Source organism: Mastacembelus armatus, chromosome 22 (genome assembly GCF_900324485.2).
Source record: "Mastacembelus armatus chromosome 22, fMasArm1.2, whole genome shotgun sequence".
NCBI classification, from domain to species: Eukaryota; Metazoa; Chordata; class Actinopteri; order Synbranchiformes; family Mastacembelidae; genus Mastacembelus; species Mastacembelus armatus.
The window spans coordinates 5,563,798-5,589,189 of record NC_046654.1 but is presented as its reverse complement, the minus strand read 5'-3'; the positions used below and the strand labels follow the sequence as shown (position 1 = coordinate 5,589,189).

The following is a 25,392-nucleotide window of genomic DNA, read 5'->3' as shown; positions in this document are numbered from 1 at the left end:
TTTTGGCAAGCTTGTGGGTGCGATTGATCTGTTAAAACAATATAAAAATAGAAGGTGAAGCGTTGAGAATGAGTAATGACCAGTGGCAGGGTGCAGAGACTATCCTCTTACTGTACACTCAGTCCTGCAAATGAATTGCAAAGAGTGATGAAACCACCTGGTTTTAGCCATAACTTGGCTCTGTTCTTACTGTAGCATTCCCACCCTCTGTTTTGGCTGTAGCGCTCATTATCAGAACAGGCCTTTGATTAAAGCCCTCAGGAGGCACTTTAGAGCCAGACCCTTAATGCCATCTGGTTTATAGCAATTCTACCAGGAAAACAGTCCTGCTTTTGTTTGGTGTTTTTGTTTATGTGTGTGTGTCCTTGTCTGTGTGTGTGGTTTTGTTAGTTTGCGCCACTGCTGAGAAGCTGTTCTGCCCAGACTCTAACCTGCTAATCAGTTGAGTCCAGACAGGTGGAAGTAATGGCCGTCAGTGGTTTTAGCGCCTTTAGCCCTGTTAGCTTCATTAGCTAATCACAGCCACAGATGCTCTGTTGCAAATCAACCACATGGGCCTTCCATTTGCCCCTCAGCTTCCAACCTCCTGGTTTTCCCAACTCCTCCAGGCATCTGCCGAGCCTCAGTATTACATAACAGTGTTTGTGGATCGGTATCTGTTTTTTATTCTTTCTTTCGCTTGCGTGCCATCTCAGATACTCTCAAATGTGTTTTTACTGAGCTACATGCTGCCATTTTCAGACTAGCACTCAAAGGCTGGCGGTCATATTGCAGTGACATGCTGGGGTACACTTTTGACCCAGCAGTCTAATGCGAGTAGTATCATGTCCTCAATTTGAATCATGTCAGTGACACCATTCCTCTCAGCTCTGAACTACTTAAAGCAAGCTGCAATCCATAACTTCAATGGAAAAGTTTATTCACATAACATAACAGTAACAGAAAGGTTGGGTGTTAACCTGCTGCCAACGATACAGACAAACATCACCTCTTAACTTGGTTGTAAAGTATTTGAGATGCTTTAAGATGTAAACTCACCTGGAACAGCATGAGAAAACTTTAATAAATCCATTGACTGTTTCTAGTCAGGTCACACATTACTGCCCATAAACTGCAACATCCCTTGCCAGCCTCAAACATGGGACAGTTGTTGAATAGCTCCCTATTGCCTCATTGTCAAGTGTAAGCATCTGCATTAAATAACCAAAATGAGTTATACCTAGGAGAGCATTGATATGATTTTGATGGTAGCCTGTGTTTAGAGAGATGACAACAGATTATATGTACAGTAAATTATGTTTTTAACAGAGGCAAAAATTGTCAATGCAATTTATTCAGTAAAACGTGTTTTTGCCACTGATTTATTTATTTACTATACATTTCTGTATGCAGCGCAATGTGCATTTGCATTTTCTGGAGAATCCTGTAAACTGTTTAATGGACACTAACATTTTTCTTCTCATCTGTCTTCTTGCCTTCCTCTTTGCTCTGTATTCTTTCGTCTCCTTATCTCTGTGTCCATCCCTCTACTTTCCTCCTTCCACTAGGGTCGTCATGTTAAGACAGGGCAGCTGGCAGCCATCAAGGTCATGGATGTCACTGGGGTAAGATGCACACACACACACACAGACACACACAAACCAATGCACAGCAAATCATCTCAAGTGATTATACTACGGTCGACCGTGACATCTAATTATGAACGATGAGTCAGTATCAGCGTGTGTGTATGTGCGTGCAAGCACATTTATGTGTGATGTGGCAGGGAGGAAATGAGGACAGGCCTATTGCCATGGTAATATTAGCTGAAGGTATTAGGACAGCAGTGTGGTCTCAGGCGTTTCTGTAAAGCAGGAGGAAGTCTCAGCTATATTTAGAGATCCTCTCACCCTACGCCTCCCTGTCAATACTCAGCTGCCAGCAAAACAATGAAGCTCTGCAGAAATGAAACAACTAATGAATGAATGAACAGGAGCATCAATGGAAACATTTTTTTTAATGATCATAAGCAGGAAGGGGCCTGACAAGTAAATGAAACTGTATTAATTACTATATGCGAATAAATTTGCTTTAAAACAATAATTGAATGATTAATAATTAGTGATTGAAAATTAAATGAAAGGGAAACACATTATTGCAAATTAAACAAGCTGCTACTGTACAAAATCAGCTTACTGAAACAAGTGTCTTTGTTTTCTTCACCAATCAGCTCTAAATAGAAGTAATCAAGGCATGATTTTCTGATGTTGGTGCAAATGAATACGAAATTACATTTTTAAGTAACCAACTGCCACAACAACTTGTTTCAAACAACTGCTTTTGGCTTTGTGGCAGTAACCCTTTTAAGTGAAAGTAATTAAAAAATAATGCTGTTATGCAAATAATTTAAAGCCCAGCTGTGTGTTTTGCAACAACAGTTTTCAGAATTTAAATGGATTCAAAATGCAAATCCATCAACAACTTAGCTCTGTCACCATCCTGTTAGGATGTTTGAGGGGGGTCACCAATAGAGGTCATGGCTTAATTCCTGTTGGTCTTTTTCTGTGTATCAGGAGGAAGAAGAGGAGATTAAAGCAGAAATTAACATGCTGAAGAAGTACAGTCACCATCGGAACATTGCTACCTACTATGGAGCTTTCATCAAGAAAAACCCTCCTGGCATGGATGACCAACTATGGGTACGGCCTTACTTTTATGTGTTGTTGCACATTTTCTGTCATCTTTTCTGTATTTTGGACTCTTTGTGTGTATGAAACAAAGTGAGACAGGGAGAGAACATGGCTCTTAGAAAATAAAGAACAGATCAGATACATTTCATTTTCCCTGTTACATTTGTGAAAGAAGTGACTGTATAGTTTGTTTCCACATACAGTAACTGTAGTAACTGCACTGGAATATGTATATATACTTAACATGTGCATGTGAATGATATAAACAGTATGAGTGTGTGGCTGGTTGACTGGCTGCTGCAATAAATCATGTCTTAAGATGATCTAAGGGAGCTCTCTCTTCACTGCTCCTGCAGCATCCATCACACAACAATGGTGAACACACACAAACATATGCATATCCACACACAGCACCAAGATCTACCACCTGCACAATTCCTCATGACTCGACAGCTGCCAGTTTTTTTTGTTTGTTTGTGGATGTGTGTTATTCAGGGCTCTTTATGTTAGTGTCTTTATTTATGTGTCCCTTATTTTAGTGCAAGTATGAGTATGTTTTTGTGTGTGTGTGTGTGTGTGTGTGTGTGTGTGTGTGTGTGTGTGTATCTGTTGCCTGTCTCAGCCTGGATGAGAGCGATTTGGCTGTTACTTGCCAACTTCCCCTGTCCCTGTAATACTCAGCGGTGATGAGGGGCGCTTGAAGCAAAGCCAGAACTGAGCAGCTGAACTTTTGACCGCAAATCTTCATGGATGTAATGTTGGGAGAGGATGAAAGAGTACAGAGGAGAGGGGAAACTAAGGCAGCTAAGGATAGAGACAGGAGAGGGATGGACAGAAAGGACATATTGTGTTTGGGTCAAAAGATGGATTTGATTCACTCATGTGATCTTATGACCCCACTGAGTCAGTTTATGCCAGTAGTTTCTCTGGTGTGCTTGTGTTTGTGAGTCTGTAACATGGCTGTCTGTTCATATGTGTTTATAATCTGATAATCTTTTAATATTGTTATAATAAGTCTGTTTTCAAGGCAAATAATTGGCCACCTTTCTTTGTCTTTTTATGTATTTGATTTATTAAAAACGTCCATAAAATACTGGGATCCAAAAATGAACAAGATTGTTTATTAGCTCCTTGCTTAATGGAAGCTGTTGGCTTGTGTGGAATGATCCGAGACCTGATTGCTTCCTTTTGCAAAACATTCAATAAATAACCAGCCTTGTATGTGTGTAGCTGGTCATGGAGTTCTGTGGAGCTGGCTCAGTGACAGACTTAATCAAGAACACCAAGGGCAATTCTCTGAAAGAAGAGTGGACTGCTTACATCTGCAGAGAGATTCTCAGGGTAAGTTGTCATGTTGGCAAGTCAGAATTTGAACTTCAGTTTCGTTGCTCATTTCATGTGAATTTTAAAAATATGATCTTTTTCTTCTGAATGCATGAATTAGACTGCAGGAATTGTGAAGACATTTAAATTTCTCTAAGCAGATGTTAGTGAAGAAGAAACTGACATGATTTATGGAAAATAATATTCTCAAATGCTCACAAATATACAAATATGGCAAATTTCTCACAATCCCTCAAATATTCTGGTACAACTGTATTCCAGATCTAACTTTATGTTTTAACCTTTTATTTTTACAACTCTACAGTCACCGTCTTTTTTTTTTTTTTTTGGTCATTTTAATGCATTACCATTCCTCATACTGCTTCCTTGTCCTGGCACAGCCTGCCTGACTAAGCAGAATTTAAACAACAGCAAAATCCCAGCCATGTTATAATCAATGAATATATTCTATTGTAGCATTGGCAGCAACTAATACTTAAATGTGAAGCCCCAAGGTTAACATGCAGTTAGTTTTCACTTGCGGCAGGTAAACTGGGAGTAGTGGCAAAATGTCAAAACAAGTTCATGGTTTCATCTTAAGACACGGCAATAGAACATTGAGTTTCTGGCATTCATGAAGTGAGTATTGATCTTCTATTTGTTATTTTCTTTGAAAATAAAATAATAAAATGTTCTATGCAATATAGACAAATAGCTGTTTGCTACTGACACAATAACAGAAACTTATCAACAGTCAATACTTGTTTTGACCATATCAGTTATTTTATTTTAAAATACTAATTTTGTGTTAGATCTTGTGGCTTCATGTGAAAAGATAAGGAAAAACGACACACGGATCAGTTCTCTGATAGCAATCAGCAGTTGTTCTGTGATCTGTGATGTCTGTAGTTTGCACTGATGTGAAGCCATGAATTCAATCTTCAGGATATCATACTCAGTCTCATACAGAATATCTCTACTATCTGCTGTTGTGCGTTTTGAGTGCTGAGGGCTATAGCCTCAGACAGAGAGCAGCAACATCAGTGCATCTTGTCAGTTATACGCAGTACGGCTCTGAGCTGAGGCAACAATGATTTCCTTTCATTCCCTTTTATTTCCTTTTATTACCCCTCTTGCCTTTTTTCATGCTCTTTGTTTTCTCACTTCTTGTTCTGTACTCTTTTTTTTCTCCCTGTCTTCATCTGTCCATTGCCATTACATCTCTTCTTGTCCCTTTGTCTTCTAGTTTCATATACTCTGTGTCCCTTTTAACATTTTTACTGTCTTTTTTCCTTTTTTAAGTTGTTTTACAACCAATATAACAAGCTTCCCCTGAACAGTTAACAACAAACACATTGCTCTACAGTATTTTACCAAACCTCTTTCACATTGTTGTGTTAATTATGCAAGCCAGAAGGAAAATCTAATGCATCATTATACATTTTGAAGGTAAAAAATAACAAGTAAATCTGTTTGTGTGAAAAAAATGTAATGATTCAAACTTTAACAGACTAACTACTGTGTGCAAGACATACTGATGAATAAACTTCAGATGTAAATACTTCTTTATCTACTTACAACAACTAAAATGACTACTACCAAGGTACTACTGTCACTTCTGATTATTTTTCTACTTTGGTTGCTTCTAACCAGAGAGGTCAGAGATGAAGGTCGGCTACACAGAAGCAAGCCTGGAGCTCCTAGTTTTGCTTAGGGACATCTCATTTTGGAACTCTTTATGTAATAACTTTAATTTTAACTTGGCTCTCTGGTGCAGTGGCATTCCTTCACGGTGTGTCTCTGTTGCTGTCTGCAGGGTCTGACTCATCTCCATCAGCACAAGGTCATCCACAGAGACATCAAGGGACAGAACGTCCTGCTGACTGAGAATGCAGAGGTCAAGTTAGGTCGGTGTCCCATTTAACCTCGCTTAACAAAGTGCTTTAGGATTGGGATGGCAGTAGAAGGTGTAAAGATTCATATGGTTGGGTGTTGGTGTGTTGGGTGTTCATGCTGCATACCAGCCTACTTATCTCTCTGTTGCTCTGCTGCCGTTTATGGTGCAGACTGCTGAAGAAGGGACTCTCTCCCTCTTTCGTGCTCCCTCTAAAGCCCAGTGGAGTGGGGATTATAAAATGTGTGTATGTTTGTAAATTGGGCAGGATATTGCAGGTTGGGTAATTTATTCCTGTTTAGAGTTCATTATGGAATTCACTATAGGCCTCCTCAAGTACAAAGTGAAGACAGAAACATGCATTAAACTAATGTGCACACTATAACCCAAAACTCTGTGTGTGTGGTTGTGTGTTTGTTCTGTAGTGGACTTTGGTGTTTCAGCCCAGCTGGACAGGACAGTAGGAAGGAGAAATACATTTATCGGGACACCATATTGGATGGCGCCAGAGGTCATCGCCTGTGACGAGAACCCTGAAGCCACATACGACTTCAAGGTGCTTAATAAAACCTGCTCTCCTCTGAGGATGTTTGTCTATTGTGCTTTTTATCTTCCTGAGTATTTATGCACTGTGTCTCTTTCATTGCAGAGTGATTTATGGTCACTGGGAATCACTGCAATAGAGATGGCTGAAGGAGCACCACGTATGTGCCCACACCTCTGCTACACACCATTTCTTAGTGCTACTGCAGTAGATCACTATAATAAGGAGTCAGATCATTTTTCAGTCCAGGCCTATTCAACTCATTTTAAGCCATAATTTTAATGAAGGCCAAGGAGAGGATATAAAATTGGTTGTCAAATTGCTGGGCTGCTGCCCAATATCTTTAAGAAGATAACATTAGTGTTTGCTGTATCTTCTGGTCATTATCTTTTTCCTAGAGGTACTGGCACATGGTTGTTATGATTAGAGGTGGATGGACTTGTTTTCTCCCTTCAATTAATTTTGTTACAGTATAAAAAACTTCCTGCTACAGTGGGTAATTAATCACACTATTCGTGAAGGGCATTGCACTGCTGCATTCTGGATGAGAATATGTCAGTATTTTTAACACCAAGAATTTGGTGAAAACTGCATGTGGCACACAGGACAAAATCAATGCCAGTCCCAAACATGCTGTGAAGAGTCTTTTTGTTCTGGTAATCATTAACTGAAACTTGATAACCCAAGGTTAGCTTTAAAACAAGACCTATGGCTGTGTATCTGTGTGTGTGTGTGTGTGTGTGTGTGTGTGTGTGTTTTATTGGTATATTGGTATATTGGTAACTCCAGCTGGCTGTGGCTATATGCCATGGTATATTTCAATGCAGTTCTTTAAAAAAGATTCCCCTTAATACATCCTTGTTTAATAACTATGACATCTGACTTTTTAGCGCTGTGTGACATGCACCCAATGAGAGCCCTCTTCCTCATCCCACGAAACCCTGCACCCAGACTCAAGTCAAAGAAATGGTGAGTGTGTGTCTTGATAACTGTGTTGGCTGAGCATATTTGCAGATCTGTCTAAGTGACACTATCAAAAGAGGGGTAGTCATTGCAGGGACATCCTGGATTACAGTGGGTTTTTTTATTTTCTGTGTGTGCTGTGTGGTTGTGTGTATGGTTTCAGGTCGAAGAAGTTCCAATCATTCATAGAGAGTTGTCTGGTGAAGAGCCACGGCCAGAGACCCAGCACAGAGCAGCTCCTCAAACACCCATTCATCAGAGAGCTGCCCAATGAGAGGCAGATCCGCATCCAGCTGAAAGACCACATCGACCGCACCAAGAAGAAGAGAGGAGAGAGAGGTGAGGGAGAATACGTATTCATGTGCCCACTTATAGACTTAACGCTATAGATGTACGCATAGATTTACACACACAGCAGTGGAACATCATTTTCATTGAATAATTACACTTGACATATGATGACAAGCTGAAGTAACTATACCTGTGAAACTGTATATTACATATTATATTAGTGGATGAGATATAATGAGATATAAATGGTTAATTGGTGTGTATTAGAGGTGAAAGTGGACTTTTGTACTCTCAGACAGAGCCAGACTAGCTGCTTCCCCCTTCTTCCAGTATTTACATAGATGATCTCACCAGCTGCTGGCAGTAGTATTGAATTACCAATGTAGACATGAGAGTGGTATCAATATTCTCATCTAACAATTTCAAAAATGCAAATATGAACATTTGCCTAGATGTCAAACTATTATACAACAGGTTGACACATTGTAAGGTACATTGCACTTACTTTGAACACAGAAACACACACTCACTGCACAAAAAAAAAAAGCAGCCGCATGGGTGTGATATAATACAGTTTTAGTTATACATGGAGACATATGCCGTCATGCTTGTGGTTTTCAGAAATGAAAGTGACAGACTTCCATTCTACTCCTGCACATCACACAAAAGCACTCTGAGTGTCTGACTGACAGACTGGCACAAGCACGTGGAAATGCACCACTAAGAGCCACATTAACCGCTTCAAGACCTAACGTGCTGCGGGGTGGATGTTCTCATGATGCACAGAAATGTCTTGTCATTGGACAGACTGACTTTCTCCAGCTGTCACTTTGTCACATTTGGAGGACTGGTCCCTTACATGTGTCTCAGGAAGAGCTGGGCTGCTTCTACAACCATTATGTTTCAGGCCCAGTTTGGCAGAACGAGCTCAGAGCTAATGTTCTCCACATCACTACACACAGTAAAATTACGATTTTTACTCTTACTCAAATCGGCTAAAAGAAAGTGCCTTGAAGGAGTGAGGTTCTTGGAATGCCAGAATCGTGAGCAGTTTAGTAATGAACAAAGGTAGTTCAAGTGAAAAATGCAAATTGTGATGTGGTAGGCTCAGCTCTCTACTGCTACTACTCTACCTTACTCACTATTAACTTATTCTTTTATTCTTGACTCCGCTCTCATTTTCCCATCTCTCCACCAGATGAGACAGAGTATGAGTACAGTGGCAGTGAAGAGGAAGACGAAGAAAGAGACATGGGTGAACCAAGGTCAGTAGCTTCACAAATGTACAAATTATGAACACACACTTTTTATTTCGCCAAAGTACATTTGGCATCTCTTCACTAACTCAAAATCATTTTGCTTCCTCAATGGTCTTGTTCTCAGCTCCATCATCAACATCCCTGGAGAATCAACCCTGAGGCGGGACTTCCTGCGCCTCCAGCTGGCCAATAAGGAGCGCTCAGAGGCGCAGCGGCGGCAGCAGCTGGAGCAACAGCAGAATGAGGAGCACAAGCGCTTACTGTTGGCAGAGAGACAGAAACGCATTGAGGAGCAGAAGGAGCAGAGGAGGCGGCTGGAGGAGGTAAGCAGGAGGAAGTGGAATGGTAAACATTAACCATAAACGTCATTTACCTGGACATGAATCAGCTTAATTATTAGTCACAAAAAAGTATGAGTGGTCACTGTAAAATAACTAATCATTGCTGTCAATAAATGTGCACACCCAAAGCTAAAAGCTCTCTATGCTCTTGTCTTGAAAACACTTTGAGACCTATTTGTCAACATCATTTTCCCTAGTTATGGCTGTGCAAATGTGTAAAAGCCTATGTTCATCATTTCATAGAGGGTGTAAGAAAGATAGAGCTAGCAAGACAAACACATTCTCTCTCTCACACACACACACACACACACACACACACACACACACTGCTTTCCCCAGTGTCTCACTCTCAGTTCCAGAGAGCAGACTTACAGAAGGAAATCCTTAGCCCATAATCTGTGTGCTCTCTGGGCTCCCACCAGGGTTTGCCTCCGAACACACAGCTAAGTGCCATGACTCGACTCAACTAACACGACCCCTCCACTCAGAGCCAAGAGGATGTCTTTGAGTGTGTGGGTGCGTGCAAGAGTCTGAGCCAACACCCATTGTAGAAAGGATAAAATTGAGTAAAAATGATCCTATAAAAAGATACATAACCAAATGAGCTGACACGTTTCATCATATGTTGCATCAAAAGCTACTGAGACTTGGTTTTGGCATTTGTGTGGCAACAGACCGTTCAGTGTGGGCAGCGATCCTGAATCTTCTTGTGCTTTCTCCGACAGCAGCAGCAACGAGAACGTGAGCTGAGGAAACAGCATGAGAGGGAACAGAGGAGGCGCTACGAGGAAATGGAGCAGCTCCGCAGAGAGGAGGAGAGAAGGCATGCAGAGAGAGAACAGGTTTGTGCAGTTGCTGTGACATTATGCTGTGACTCCTGAGTGACTCAGATTTTACTTGTCCCCTCAAAGTACCTCAGGGATGTGTCTTCGTGTTTTTTTTTTCAGTTTCAGTCACCCAAAACTCATACACTTTCAATCTGATATGAAGTTTAGTTGGGTTGCTGTTTTGCACATTTGTTATTCTTTCTTTCTTCTTTCTTTCACAGGGATCTTGCAAAGTGTTAAAACACTCTACTCTTTGCTCTATTTCAGTGCAAATTTTATTGTTATATTAATGTAAAAAAATTAAGCAGAATATTTCAAGAGTTTATTGGTTTTGGAAAATGTCCATTGGACAGATATTTTATAGTCTTTCAGAAACAATTAATACCAAGGTGGAGCTGAATCATAGTGGAATGAGCTTAAATTACTTACTTATTACTTTCCAGCTGTATTTTTCATGCACAAATAAACTGCTTTTTGAAGTATTATACAAAAACCATTGAAACTTTATGTTATCAGAATTTTCAATACAGTACATGAGTGTATAAAACCTTGCACCTTAATCCAAGTCCTAGGCTATTTTAGCAGATATGTGAACAAATTCCTTGCTGTTTGTCTGCTGTTCTTGTGCTGACAAATCTTTGCCTCTACTTGTTCTATTAAGCATTTCTGTGTGTTTCTTTTACTTTGCTTCTAATTTATCTTCAGTCATCGTAATGCATTGGATATCAAGGGGTCACTGTCTTTTATTTGCAGAAACTGAAGGCGTCCTAAATGTTTTAGCTCAGCCTCTTTAGAGAAAGAGCCTGAATCCTTTCTGGAATCCTTTTTTTTTTTTTTTGCTTTGGTCCTTTTCTTGTGTGGAATTGATTTGCTCTATACAGCTTTACTCCTATCTTGTAACAGTTCTAACTGAACTTACTGCTGCTCTGGTGTGTCTCTTTTGCCTGCTGGTCTGTCCCTCTGTATTGCTCTATTGCACTCCACCCACGATTTTTAAGTGTTTGGAAATATATCCTCAAACCTCTTCTTTTCCTAAATATCTTTGTCATTCCTCCTTTGTAATGTGTTAAACCTAACTGAGAATATGAATCTTTTCATCTGGCTTCTGGCGCTCCTCATTCACAGCTGCCTCAGGAGCTTATCCCCTCTATTTATTTTTCTATCGTTGGTCTTTCTCTGTATCTGTGTTGGGATGTTCAGAATTCCTGGTTTTCGTCTCAATCTATTTCTTCTCCTTGTGCCGACATGCTGCTCAGGAGTATATCCGTAGACAGCTGGAAGAGGAACAGAGACAGTTAGAGATTCTCCAGCAGCAACTACTACAGGAACAGGCATTACTGCTGGTAACCATAGCCATCCCATGTGCTACTACCACTCCCCATCTGTGCTGTGTGGTCCCCTATCCCCACTGCATGCACCCATGTGGCAGTTGTATGGAGGAACTGACTGTGATGGAATCCACAGCCCTAGTTACTCAATCCATTAGCTACAGATCAGAGGAAAACATGAAGCTGAAATGGTGCATTGCTAATCTTTGATGCTTGTTTTTATGCTGATCAAGGATTGCATGTACAGAACCATTAAGCTAACTGGATCTCAAAGGGTTCTCTAAAAACATATATGGTACAACACAAACTGAAAACAGAGGGTTTCATCTTGTGCCCTGGTCTTGTTTAGGGTATCTGTATTGTGGTTTATTATTGCACGGAATACAACAATATGTTTTACAGCTTTCCACCACTCTTTGCATTATTTTAAAGAGAAAACCTGTTGAGATCCAACCCATAAAAAATTCCACAAGCTGCATGAATGTCTCTCATCAACAAAAGGGATGTGAAACTTATGAAAAGGATGTGCTGTGGCCCAAAATAATGTTGTCTTCCGTTCCCCTTCATACTGTCAGCCTCCCTTCCAACATCCCTCAAACTCTTTTATGTATCATGTCGGTAATTTCCTTGTCTTTGTTATCCATCATCAACCTTATAGCTGTGATTTTAACTGTGAAAAGTGTGTGTTGATGTTCCATATATACTGTATGATCCTAGTTGTCAGTATTTGTGTTTATCTGTTTTGCATGGGCTGTGAAAGGCATGTATTACAGTATTATAGTATTTACAAAGGCACACAAAATAGAAAAAATTTGTTTATTTCCTGATTGCAAATAACAGCTTCCTAGTTTGAGTATCCATTCAAATTATATTGAGACAGTAATAGTAAAACAATTGGTAAGTTATTATAAATACTAAGTATTATTTGCCACTACCAACTGTTTTGTTGTTGACCTGTGTCTCCTTATGGCGAAGGTCTCTCATCACCTTTTCCTCATTCTTTCTCTCCTTTTTCTACCTCTCTTTCCCTGTATACCAACCGTCATCCTCTTTCTGTTTTCCATTCTTGTTTCTCATCTCTTACCTCCCTCACATACCCCCTCTGTTTTTCTCACTCCAGGAGTACAAGCGTAAGCAGATTGAGGAGCAACGGCAGGCAGAACGGCTGCAGAGGCAGCTCCAGCAGGAGAGGGCCTACCTGGTGTCTTTACAACAACAGCAGCAGCAGCAGCAGCAGCAGCAGCAGCAGCAGCAGGAGGGAAGACAGGCAGAAAAGAAACAGCTTTACCACTATAAAGATGTCATCAATCCTAATGACAAGCCTGCCTGGGCTAAAGAGGTAAGTCCCAACATACATGACATGCAGATATGAGATTTAGTATTTTTTCATGGGCAAAAAGCAGATGTTTTGAATTTCTTCTGTACATTATACATACCTAGTGGCCTTCTTGTGTTGTAAATATCTTCTTTGACAGGTCAAGAAGCCGTGTTTCTGTAAAGAATATGCGGTGAGGATGGCAGTGGATCCCACTTCGAAGATGTTTTTTTTTAAATTCTGCAGTCACTTGAGAAGCGACATTGCTGTTTCGATATTGTGATGTCGGCTTTGTGTGTGTTTTGTTGCTTACCCTCCTCTGACTCTGACTTCTAGGTCCTGAAGGAGCAACATGCTCATGGTAACCTGCCACGCTCCCACCTACGGCATCACCACTCGTTCAACCAACCAGCTTCATCCTCTGGGCAACCCACACTTAAGGCCCCTAGGCGAACTGCATCCTATAGTCCCCATGTCCCTCATATCCGTATATCACTAGACCCTGGGGAATCCCTCAATCCAGGGCTGAAACAGGAGATAAGTCAGCAGGTCAGAGAGCTTAGGGCTCAAAAACTCAGTAAGAGGGGCCACAGCCCAGGGTCCAACCAGGAGAACAAACAGGCAGCTGGTCAAAGACCAAGTAAGGGACCTAGTAAGAGTTATAAAGAGTGTTCTAGTCAGGAGCCAGTCAGACACTCTGGTGGAGTACCCAACCTTTATCAAAAGGGGCCTAGCAATCAAAATGAGAAGCCTACAGGTAGGACTCTCTCTGCCCCCAGTCAGATATCCATCATGGGCCTAATATCTTCAGATCCAAAGCTTAAAGCCTCTCAGCTTCGTCCTCAGTCCCCAGGACAGCTCCAGAAACCTGAGTCTGGATCTATTCATGTTTCCAGGCCTATGGCAAAACTGGTTAGTTCCCGTCCTCGCTGCAGGTCACACTCACCCTGCTATAGAGTAGATATAGATATAGAACCTGATTCCAAGAGAGGAGGAGGGTGTAAAGTGATGAGGCCAGCTGTCAGCAGCGAGAACCTTAAGGTGCCCTCAACTAATCCCCTCTCTCAATCCTTCCCTGAAAGTGCTTTGTTCTCTGCACTAGCTAGACGAAGGGGCTCCTCAAATTTAACCAACAGTGGCAATTTTCTTCAAGTCCCCGATAAGAATTGCTTTCCTCCTTCTGGCCACGGAAGAAGTGGAGGATTCAAAGGATATGCAATTAGCCATAGCTCCTCTCTGTGCGACCTCAGTTCATCTGCCCCAGCAGATATGTTCAAACAGAGTCTGGCTCAGTGCAGACTTATGAATAGTCACTCCACTAATGAGTTGGCATCCAGCATTTCAAAAACTCCACCTCCTATGTTGGGTTCTCCTCAAACCTCTCCACAAACTTCTCCCTTGTACTCTCCCATGTCACTAAGCCCTGCATCCATGGATGCCTTTTCCCCTCCATTCTTTCCTAACAACGCGATGGATACCTTTTCCCCTCCATTCTCTGCTGACAGTATGACTCTAGAATACTCCCCACCTTTCCAAACCCTCTTGTTTATGCCCAGCAAGCTCTCTTGTACAAATTCACCTATCTCATCTCCTCACTGCTCCCCAGATGTCTCTCCCTTTGGATCCCAGTCCCAGATCTGCTGAGCGATTGTCTCCAAAACACATGTATATAAGCAAACACACACACACACACACACACACACACACACCACACACATTTGCACTTCTATATTTGTGATTCAAATAATGCAATCCCTAAGTCCTAGCCCTTTGCACCACTACAAGCTGAATCCCAACTATTAGTGCTGGTTAATACCACACTAAGGTTTTGCCACACATAAATCTTTTGTTGATTGAAAAATTAAATGTCATTTTGATGACTGATAAATTCAAAATGTGCTACAATTTATATTGAAGAACATTCCTACTCTGTATGTTTAAAAGTTAAATTTGTCTGCACAAAGATAGATGTACAAGAATATATATTTATATGCATATGGCACATAGGTATACACACACACACACACACACACACACACGCAGTGTACATTAAAGATTTGTTCATAAATCCACATATATCTCTATAAATTGCATGTGTTTTATTGTAGTTTACATGTTTTCTTACTCATTTTATATAGCTATAAGTTTCTTTTTATACTTTTTGTACTGGGGTTGAGGTCCAGAGGAGAGGTGCCAATATTCAGGGCCAGTCTACCCCTGATTCATTATAGGTAGTTTAGTTAACCACAGAATTGCCCCGTCCCTCCACTCTACCAGTGCCCTTTGTGACCCCTGTCACCCAGTACACCATGGCAAGCCCACTCCTAGACATATTCATCACGCAACCCATCCATCCCAGCTCCCTTCTAGGTCAGTCACCCACTCAATTAAATCCCAACTTGGTGATGGGCGGTGGACAAGTGGTGGTGGTGGTGGGCTTCTTCTAACAAACCTGGATCTGTCTCTGTCAGTTCACTTTGTCTAAACATCTGTTTTTCTCTATTAGAATCTCTGCCACAGTTGAAATAGTTTTTGGGTAGTAAACACTTAAATAAAATACAAAATGAAGATTTGAGCAGCACTACCCAAAAGGTTTTTCTTCTGTAATGGGGTCTTACAATAACAATCTCTCCATCTCTTGTAGGTCAGTTGACTTTGAACACAGCGGTACTTATCCTCAACACGCTACTGTTTGACTACAGCTGATCCCTTCAGTAGTTACCTTTCATCTCAAATGAACAATTAACAAAGTATTGGGAAACTATTCTGTCACCATAGATGTCACAGTTGCCTTATTGTAGTTGACTAGGCAACTAACAAAGATTTGAGGAATGGCACAGTATTGCATGGTTGTTTTGACCCAGGTCATAATCTTATATAATCCTACTAGATTATGAGCTCTTGGAGATTTACAGAAAGCCTCTAAAGGGGATAGTTCTCATTACACACGCATGTTTACCTGGGAGTTATTGACACTATGCCCTGCTGAGCCATGACTCAACCCTCCACTGACTATTGAGTAGATTGTTTAGACTGAAAAAGTGAGATTTGGGAATCTGAGAGTGTTCCTCTGTGCCTTATCTCACTGCACAGCAGATAATCTGATAATCTGATTACACTGCCAAGAGGAGCTTTCCACCTTCCTCACATACAGATATTCGATGTGCATTGCACATACTCACTCCCACACTTCGGAAAACAGTCCAAATTTGTTTTGTATGTGTTCACCGTTCCTTTGCACAAACTAAAATATGTGATTATAGTTTGTATATGGTGGGATTAGAGATACTTCTTGGCCTTTCCCTGCATCAACCAGACACTCTTACTTCTCAAGGGTATGTGGGACACAAAGCCATACATTCATAAAAACAGGGAAATAAATTTGAGATCTAAAGGCAGCTAGTGTGCTACTGGACACTGGTCCTCTTAGATCAATCTGAAATTGCATATATCAAAATATAACACATAGTGGGCACTCCACAGTAGCGGTGCTTCATGTGTCTGCTGTGGAGGCATTAGGAAACAGTAACCTGTGTTTGGGAAGTGCAGTCAATCTAAGATGACAGCGCTATGGCAAGTAAGCAAGGAGATTACTCACAACTCATACAATGAGCAGTTCAAAATGCAGCCTCTAGTGCACCCCACACTGCATGCTAAACCTGCTAGTTTAGATTTTAAATCATCCTGGAGTGCTTCTCAAGAAGGGATTTGTCTTGTCTGGACTTGTTTGAACAGTTCTACAGAAAAAGATGAACAAAATTGATAACAAGAAAAACAATGAATTTCTCATGGTTCTGCCTGTTCTTCCCATGAGTTAACGCTAAGAGGTTACAAGAGGTTAACATCATGTACCTGTTGACCTGTGAGACACTGTGTACTGTTGAGTCTGTTGCTGTGGTTTGTGTGTCATCAGCTTTAATCACAAGCACCTCCTAAACAACCAAATGAAAATGTCATTCCCTGTGTGAATCATCAACATTCAGTCAGGTCAGGTACATCCCACTTTGTGGTCCCACAGGGCTGAGGTATGTTAAGATTGTCTGGGTGCATGGGGCAGAGATACCCCCAGTGGGTCAAGAATGGTGATTGGTTGTGCTGTATGCTGGGCTGAGAGTGACAGTGGTATGTGACCTGTCCCAGGTGGAGGAGCGATCTAAGCTGAACAGACAGAGCTCCCCAGCGCTGCAGCACAAAGTGTCCAACCGCATCTCTGACCCCTCCCTCCCTCCCCGCTCTGAGTCTTTCAGCAGCGGGGGCATGCAGCCTGCCCGCACCCCGCCCATCCACCGCTCCATCGAACCACAGGTATGTGTGTTGGTGAAAGGAGGTGTGTGAATGTCAGAGGTGTTTTCTCTAGGTAACAGTATATTTAAACAAATAATCACAAACCATCACTCATTGAACCTTCCTGTTAAAAAGTTCATGCTTTCATATCACTTTATCTCTTCCTCATTTTTCATCACTCCTTTCTATTTTTCTTGGTCTTGATCCATTTTCTGCCATTGTCCTTTCTCTGACATTTTCCTGTCTGATGGCTCTCTCCACATTTTCCACTGCATCCTTCCTTACTACCTTTCTCCGAACTGTACACCATTTAACACTGTTATATCTTTCTTTTTCTGTAATCCTCTTATCTCTATCACCACTGTGCTCAACCTTCTCCCATTGACCTTCACTTCATCTGTCCATCCTCTCACACAGATGGCTCATCTGGTTCCAGTGAAGACCCACTCCAGCTCCATGTCTGGCTCTCAGTCCCTGCAGGATCAGACAGGCACCGCTCTGAGTGAGGGCATTGGTGTGAGCTCCCCAAGGCCTGAGATGCCCCGTCAGAACTCAGACCCCACATCCGACACCCCAGGACCTCCACTGCGCGTTAGCGGCAGGGAGGAACGGGATCGGGAAAGGGATAGAGAAAGGGATCGGGACAGGACCGCATGGCTGAGAGAGGAGGACATCCCACCCAAGGTTTGAACTTTCTAGTTATCAAATGTGAAGTATTGTTATACATTGGATCTGAAAAATACTCTTTATAGTTAGTAGTGAAATTTGTATTCATTCTTGATGTTACATCTATTGTGTGTTAATATCCTTTTATGAGTTTTTAATTTAGAATGAATACATGCTGCTAGTATCAGAAATATACACAAATCTTGCAAAAATTGCTACTCATATTCCAATACTGAGTTCACTTGGTCTAGTTTTTCTCATTTGTTTCATTAAAATTGACTGAACCTGCACATTTGCACAGTGTTACCCTCTCCAGTCAGGTGAGATAACTGAAATGATGTTGAAACTACAGCAAAAAGGCACTTGTCTTGGAAGCCATTGACTGAGCAATACAAACACAATGTGAAATGCTTCATGTAACTTATTCTAATTAGACACTGTTGACACTGTTAATCAGGGAAAGTGTAACACCACTAACACACAAACATTACTCAGTAATTGTTTACAGCGTTACCTCCACCCATAATTAAATGTGTCAGTCTTTCTGTTTTACTTTCCCAACACATGGATATATTACTGATAAATGACAAATGAATATATAACTTTATGGGTACAAGCCTTGAGCTGCATGCTAGGGGATTAAACTCTAAACTATACATATATGGTGACTTTCTTTCTGTGTATTTGTGTGCTTCCAGGTCCCTCAGAGGACCACTTCCATCTCTCCAGCCTTGGTCAGGAAGAATTCCCCTAATGGAGGCATGGGCCTAGGCCCTCGCACCGGTTCTCAGCTCATACGGGCCAGGTAAGGCTCAAAGTAGCTGTGCACAGTACATCTAAACTAAATATCTGAGGTCACCTTTCTAGTATCCCTGAAGCCACTTCTTATAGTCCCCAACTGTTTTAGCTTGGTGCTAGAAATTTATTCTATATTTTAAACATGCTGTAATACCATTTCAAAAAAGCTATGCTTCTGCATAGATTTACAAAGATCATTGTATCTATCTTCAACACTAGCTGCAAAATTGTGACAATTCTGAAGTGCATAAAATTATAAAAATATGTTGTATCACGTTGAGGAGCTGTGAAATGAGCAAAAGTATGTTTATTGTATTTTAGTAACCCCGACCTGCGGCGCTCAGAGCTCTCTCTAGATGCCATGCTGCAAAGAACCTCTTCCAACTCATCATCTTCTTCCTCCCCTTCATCTCAGGGAGGCTCAGCCGAGAGGAGGGGTACAAACCCACATATACACACACACACACACACACACACACACACAAACTCTACACCACCCAAACAACGCCCACCTACAATAGTAAATACACCTTTGTGCTCATGTGTAAACATTAAAAAAACTGCTGTATGTAAATGCTTTTGTGCCAATACAGACAGAGAAACACACAAACAATGACATACACTGACATGGCTTCAAAGTGTTTCAGAAGGCTATCAGGGGGGACATTTTCAGTCGCAGTTCTGCTCTGATCAACCTGTCTGATGTGCCCTGTTGCTCTCGCCTACCTTTGGAGAGATAGAAGAGAGGAAATGAGAGAGGGCGATAGAGAGCGGTGTAAAGGCATGTGTCAAATAGGCCAGAGGGAAATCTAAGATATGCATAAATCTCCCCTGTGACAAAAAAATGGTATAAAGAAAGGTTGAAGTATAATAAAATTGGTTTCCCTTTATATCTGTTGGATGTTGTACAATGTACAACCATTTTGCATTTGGGTTGACAGTAAATATGGACGATATGTTAAAAAAAAAAAAAGGTTGCATCAAGATAGGGTGAGGAAAATACTAAGGAGTTTAGAAATATTCAATTGATTGCAGTGTCCTTTCATCCAGAATGCACAGATTTTTAAATCTAGGTCACATTTTAATTGAAACCTTTGAGACAAACAGTTTCTGAAAGTTCTTGAACCATTTTTATTGAATGAACATTTTTTGTCATTGACATTTATGTCTCCTGCTGCGTAGGTCAAATGTGTAATTACTTCCTCGTTCTGATAGGTCAAACGAAGCAGGAGGGATCTCCTGCAGGAGAAGGTCAGGAAGCAAAGTCCAAACAGGAGGAGGGCCGGGAATCAGCCAGACCCAGCAGACCTGCAGTGAGTCACACAATGCACACACACATGTTCACTTTCTATCACAGCCAACTCCACTCTGGGAATCTTCTACATGCCCCTTCTCCTTTTTCTGCTTTTCATCTGGTTCTGTCTTTCTTTTTCTTTCTTTTTCTGGTTCTCTTTTTGTCCTTTTATTCTTCAGAGCTATAAGAAAGCCATAGATGAGGTTAGTGACACTTGAGTCCCCTTTCTTTTATCCTGGTTTTCCTTTGGCCTCTACCTTCATAGGCCCTGTTTTTCCCCTGGCATGGTGAAGTTAGCTGGTTTAACAACAAGATGACCTTTGCTTCTTTTAATTCTGCAGTATCAGGGTGTGAAGGCAGTGCATGTGTGCGCACATACCTGAGAGTGTATGTGAATGGTTGCTTGTGCAGTTTGCGTGTTTACATGCATGGGTTATGTGCGTGTGTGTGTGTGTGTGTGTGTGTAACCACAACTGCCAACCACCTGAACAGTCTCTGAATCTCCTTTCTTGTTTCTCTGTTGTCATGGTTACTGGTCAGGAGGAGCTGGTAAGCCCACCGTGTATGGCGGTCCTCCCCTCCCTGATTTGTGCATGATTTGGTCTTATCCATGGGTTGGGTTGAATAGGGAGGGAGGGCTAGCGAGGAACCACAGGCCAGTTGGCATGGGGGTGATTGGTAGAGGTGATGCAGATTGATGCTGCACTCTAGTAGTACATCAAGCCTGATATCTGTCTTTCTCTTTTAGTCTTATGGCCTGTCTTCATAAAATTAACATCTGCTTGTGAGTGAATAAAAGTGCCCATCTGTGATCACTCCATGCTTCTGAAAAAAGTGGTCTCAGATAAGCACTCTTGTTTCAGAAAACCCATGTTTACAGGCCTGGATTTTTTGTGACAGCAAATTGGTTGTCCTTTTGTCATGATGCTGATGGTTTGTCCTGCTCTTTGCCCCTCTTTGCTCCCCTCATCCTGGTACGTGATTTGGTCTCAAGGTTCTGAGACTGATGATACAGAACTGATGAATGAAATGACTTTACTTGTTTCTCCTCTGCCCTTCCCTTTTAGGACCTAAGTGCACTGGCAAAGGAACTCAGAGAGCTGAGAGTAGAGGAAGGCAGCAGACCTCCAGTTAAAGTATGATGTTCTAAGTTTACCTTAATAAGTATCTTTTCTTATCACAAGGTTGACCTCTCAGAGGTCTTCTGACCAGTTTTATTTTGTCTCTGTTTCTTATATTCTAATGAAGGTGACAGACTACTCGTCGTCTAGTGATGAATCAGAGAGCAGTGATGAGGATGGCGAGACAGTGGGGCATGATGGTACCGTTGCTGTTAGCGACATACCCCGCATCATGTATGTTGTTTTCGTTGTGTTTGTTCTTCCTGTTGTTCATGTTTTTTCAAGGTGTAACTGTCAGTGTTTATTTGTGTTCAGACGTGCATGCGTTCAGAATATGCATCATGCCAGGAGCTTGCTGATATAGGTGTGGCAGACTGGCTTTGAATTGCTTTGTAAATGATGATTGAGTCTGTGTGTGTGTGTGTGTGTGTGTGTGTGTGTGTGTGTGCGCGCGTGTGTGTGTGTGTGCGCACGCGTGTGTGTGCGCGCACCCACATGTGTGTGTTTTGCAGGCCAGCTATGCAGAGCAGTGGCGAGTCATATGGAGGGCTATCAGAGGACTCTCTGGGAGATGCCTATAATAGCACCAAGGACGGCACTCTGGTGATGAGAGAGGTGATGAAACACACACACACACACACACACACACACACACACACACAAATCCAACTTATTTAGTGAGAAAATAAAAAAAAAAGTTTTTTCTTATGCTACTGTCAAAGTGGGCTCATTTTATTTCCTCACTGATGTTCTCTTTTTTCTATTTTCCGCTCAGTATAATATACTACCAATATATCTAATCTTCCCTGTGTTTCTCAAAACTTTTCTGCCTCATCTTCTGTCTATCAGGCAGAGGAAAGAAGGAGAGGTGGTCACACTGAGAGTAATGGGTTTGGGAATCATGGTAACCATGGCAACCTTCCTGACTTGGTCCAGCAGAGTAATTCTCCCTCAGCCACACCAACCACAGCCCTGCAGGAACTGGGTGACATGGCTGAGGTCAGACACACATGTATTTGATTTTGTGATTTTGCTTATCTGCTGTCTTACATCTGACATTAAACCTTAAAATAACATGGACTATGATGAAAACAATTCCAGGACCTTTTTGTACATAGTCGCATCATTGATTTTTATGTCAGTCAAATATAAAAAACTAAATCAGAATTGCTAGCATGTTCTCTGTGTTAATTCAAGCTACTCTGGTTGGTTTGTAGGCTGCTGCTGAACAATCAACTGTTTTCTGTCTTACAGTTTGGTGTGGGTGGGTCCAAAGCTTCCTTTACCCCATTTGTTGATCCACGTGTGTATCAGACCTCCCCAAGTGAAAATGACAATGAGAACTCAGCAGCAGGTAAGGAAAACGTATGGAAGCTTTGGTCACTCGTTTTTAATATCAGGCTTTTTTCAGTAATGATAGATGACTTTCAGTTATTTCATTTAATTTTATTTAATTTCAGTAATGTCTGATGAGTTGTAAAAAGAAAAAAAATCACATACAATCATACATTTCTCTCTTTTTCAATCTTCATCTTCTTATTTTGTATCCAAGCCATGTTTGCTAATGAACTGCTGAGGCAGGAGCAGGCCAGACTAAATGAAGCCAGAAAGATCTCTGTGGTAAACGTCAACCCTACCAACATCAGACCCCACAGTGACACACCAGAGATCCGCAAATACAAGAAACGATTCAACTCTGAGATCCTGTGTGCTGCACTCTGGGGTAAGAGGGCGCATTCGTTATCCTCCCATCAAACAATACAAAGGTTAATCTCTTGAATACCTCCATTTGTCTTTTTGCTGTTGTTTCATATCTGATTCCTGCATGTATGTATGTGCTTAGGTGTGAACCTGCTGGTGGGGACAGAGAATGGTCTAATGCTGCTTGACCGAAGTGGACAGGGAAAAGTCTATAACCTGATCACCAGACGGCGTTTCCTACAGATGGATGTGTTGGAAGGGCTGAATGTGCTAGTCACCATATCTGGTGGGTCAAACACACACACACAGACAAAACACAGATTGTAAAATATATTACAGCCTATTCTTAGTTTGCAAGTATGTGCATGTTTGTGCCTACATACCTTGAAGGCCATGAACTTGTGGTAGGGTTTTGGAGCCCACGCATAGATTTCCACAGAGTTCTTCAGAGCAATCACCAGGAATTTAATTCTCTCATATTTTACTGGAAACAAATGTATTAACTCACGTTATTCTTAGTTTAAAAAAAAAAATTGTGACAATGTGGGTAGTGACCTGCTTTTTTCCCATTCCTGTCAAAGTACAAATCTAAGTAATTTGGGTCAGGATAGGGCCAAGTAATCTGTCACTGTGTGCTTTTTACAGCCAAACAGGTTTCTATTGTATCTGGGGATTTAATTGCAGTAGAAAAGGCAAGTTTATTTATATAGCACAATTCATACACAGAGTAATTCAAAGTGCTTTACAGAAATCAAAGACAAGTGAAGAGTACATATTCAAAAATCCAAACGGGAGACAGCAACAAGTAAAAACTGAACTTTTAGTGCCACACTAAAAAGAAACGTTTTTGGACTTAAACATTGCCAGAGATGAGGCCTGTCTAACATCACCGGGAAGACTATTCCAGATATTAGCTGCCTAAAACTGAAACGCTGCTTCTCCATGTTTAGTCCTGACTCTAGTCTTTCCAAGTCTGGTTTACACATGATCCCTTTGATTCTGGCAATGTTTTTGAGATGGTAAAATTCTGACGATGTTGTAGATTTGATGTGGCTGTTAAAATTCAACACCACATGTTAACGCCATTTGGTCTGAGACACAGTTACCAATTTCAATAAAGTACTTCCTGTCTTCAAAATAGGACTTAAACCATTTAAGGGCAATAGCAGAAATGCCTATCCAGTCCTCTAACCTGACTGAAAATCATAAAAGCAGTTGATTAACAGGAGAAAGTCAGTAAGTTGTTGGTAAACAACTTTTTCAAGGATTTTGCCTAAAAACGGCAGGTTTGATATGGGCCGGTAGTTGTTCAGTACTGTGGCATCGAGACTGCTCTTCTTCAGGAAAGGCTTGATGACAGCAATTTTTAAGGCCCTTGGAAATGTTCCAGACTGTAATGAGTTATTAATTAATTGAGTGAGTTGTGGTAACAAACTGCTTAGTACTGATTTCAGAAATCTAGTGGGTAAAACATCGAGGCAGCAGGTGTATGAACTCAGACTGGAGATGATCTCTTCAACTGTTTTGTCATTTACAGGTGTAAAATGTGTCAGTTCTACCAAGTGTTTCCTGGATGGCTGCAAAGTTGTTACCTGTGTTGTGCAGTTTATTGAATGTTTAATACCCTGAAACTTGTCATTAAAAAATAAAGCAAACTCATTGCATTTAGATGTTGAAATTAGTTCTGATGGGAATGGAGATGGAGGGTTTGTTAATCTACTCACTTTAGCAAACAGGACATGTGAGTTGTTACTGCTGTTGTTGATGATGAAAAATAAGTATAAGTATTCCAGTAATTTAGATCTCATTGTTTTTCTCCTTCTGTTCCTTCCCTCCCAGGCAAAAAGAACAAGTTACGTGTCTATTACTTGTCCTGGCTGAGGAACAGAATATTACACAACGACCCCGAAGTAGAGAAGAAACAGGGCTGGATTACAGTAGGGGACCTGGAGGGCTGTGTGCATTATAAAGTTGGTAGGAACCTGCATCTGTGTGTGTCACTGTTTTATGTTGTAAAGCGAAGATGAACTTTTATTTCTTTATCATGTACATTACAGTATTTATGTGAGATTGTACTGTTCTATTCTTCATGTTTGTGATTTTGTCATAAATCAATAACTAAAATGCCATGAATGCCATTTCTAATTCACTTTGTGGTGATGTACATTTGTTTCCAGTAAAATATGAGAGAATTAAATTCCTGGTGATTGCTCTGAAGAACTCTGTGGAAATCTATGCGTGGGCTCCAAAACCCTACCACAAGTTCATGGCCTTCAAGGTATGTAGGCACAAACATGCACATACTTGCAAACTAACAATAACAAACATCAACACTCTGCAGAAGTAGAATGAATGTATTATAGGCTGATGTCACTATTTCCTTTGCTCCATCATCATCATCTGAATGTTTTCCTGCTCCACTTATCTCCTCCTTCCTATATCTGTTTCTTTCTCTCTGTTTTTCAGTCATTCACTGAGTTACAGCACCGTCCCCAGCTGGTTGACCTGACTGTGGAGGAAGGTCAGAGGTTAAAGGTCATCTATGGCTCTAGTGTGGGCTTCCATGTCATCGACGTGGACTCAGGCAACCCTTATGACATTTATATCCCCTCACATGTAAGAGTATGACTATCTTGGTCTCTCTGTGTTTGTATTTTTTGTATATGTATATTTGTATATGATGTAGAGTGCCGCCAACACTTTGCGAATTCTTAGTTCTTGAGTTCTATTGCATCCAGCTGATGATCTCCTCCCATGCCAGCAGCAGTGGTGAC

General features: G+C 41.2%; 1 protein-coding gene across 3 annotated transcripts in view; it reads left to right on the top strand.

Moving 5' to 3' along the window:
• tnika (TRAF2 and NCK interacting kinase a) overlaps positions 1-25,392 on the top strand; it is a 57,587-nt gene that overhangs the window by 26,860 nt on the left and 5,335 nt on the right. The window contains exons 3-30 of one of the 3 annotated variants that reach the window (XM_026310530.2): positions 1,548-1,604; positions 2,553-2,678; positions 3,900-4,010; positions 5,809-5,899; positions 6,312-6,442; positions 6,536-6,590; positions 7,321-7,399; positions 7,557-7,732; positions 8,883-8,949; positions 9,068-9,266; positions 10,010-10,126; positions 12,560-12,778; positions 13,091-13,666; positions 16,895-17,059; positions 17,456-17,722; positions 18,403-18,509; positions 18,824-18,939; positions 19,718-19,815; positions 20,864-20,932; positions 21,045-21,151; positions 21,430-21,532; positions 21,767-21,916; positions 22,172-22,271; positions 22,470-22,640; positions 22,761-22,904; positions 24,458-24,592; positions 24,796-24,896; positions 25,085-25,234. In XM_026310530.2, coding sequence (XP_026166315.1) covers positions 1,548-1,604; positions 2,553-2,678; positions 3,900-4,010; positions 5,809-5,899; positions 6,312-6,442; positions 6,536-6,590; positions 7,321-7,399; positions 7,557-7,732; positions 8,883-8,949; positions 9,068-9,266; positions 10,010-10,126; positions 12,560-12,778; positions 13,091-13,666; positions 16,895-17,059; positions 17,456-17,722; positions 18,403-18,509; positions 18,824-18,939; positions 19,718-19,815; positions 20,864-20,932; positions 21,045-21,151; positions 21,430-21,532; positions 21,767-21,916; positions 22,172-22,271; positions 22,470-22,640; positions 22,761-22,904; positions 24,458-24,592; positions 24,796-24,896; positions 25,085-25,234 — 3,987 coding nt within the window. The remainder of the gene's footprint in view (positions 1-1,547; positions 1,605-2,552; positions 2,679-3,899; positions 4,011-5,808; positions 5,900-6,311; positions 6,443-6,535; positions 6,591-7,320; positions 7,400-7,556; positions 7,733-8,882; positions 8,950-9,067; positions 9,267-10,009; positions 10,127-12,559; positions 12,779-13,090; positions 13,667-16,894; positions 17,060-17,455; positions 17,723-18,402; positions 18,510-18,823; positions 18,940-19,717; positions 19,816-20,863; positions 20,933-21,044; positions 21,152-21,429; positions 21,533-21,766; positions 21,917-22,171; positions 22,272-22,469; positions 22,641-22,760; positions 22,905-24,457; positions 24,593-24,795; positions 24,897-25,084; positions 25,235-25,392) is intronic. The other 2 variants (XM_026310523.2, XM_026310513.2) reach the window with 2 other exon arrangements.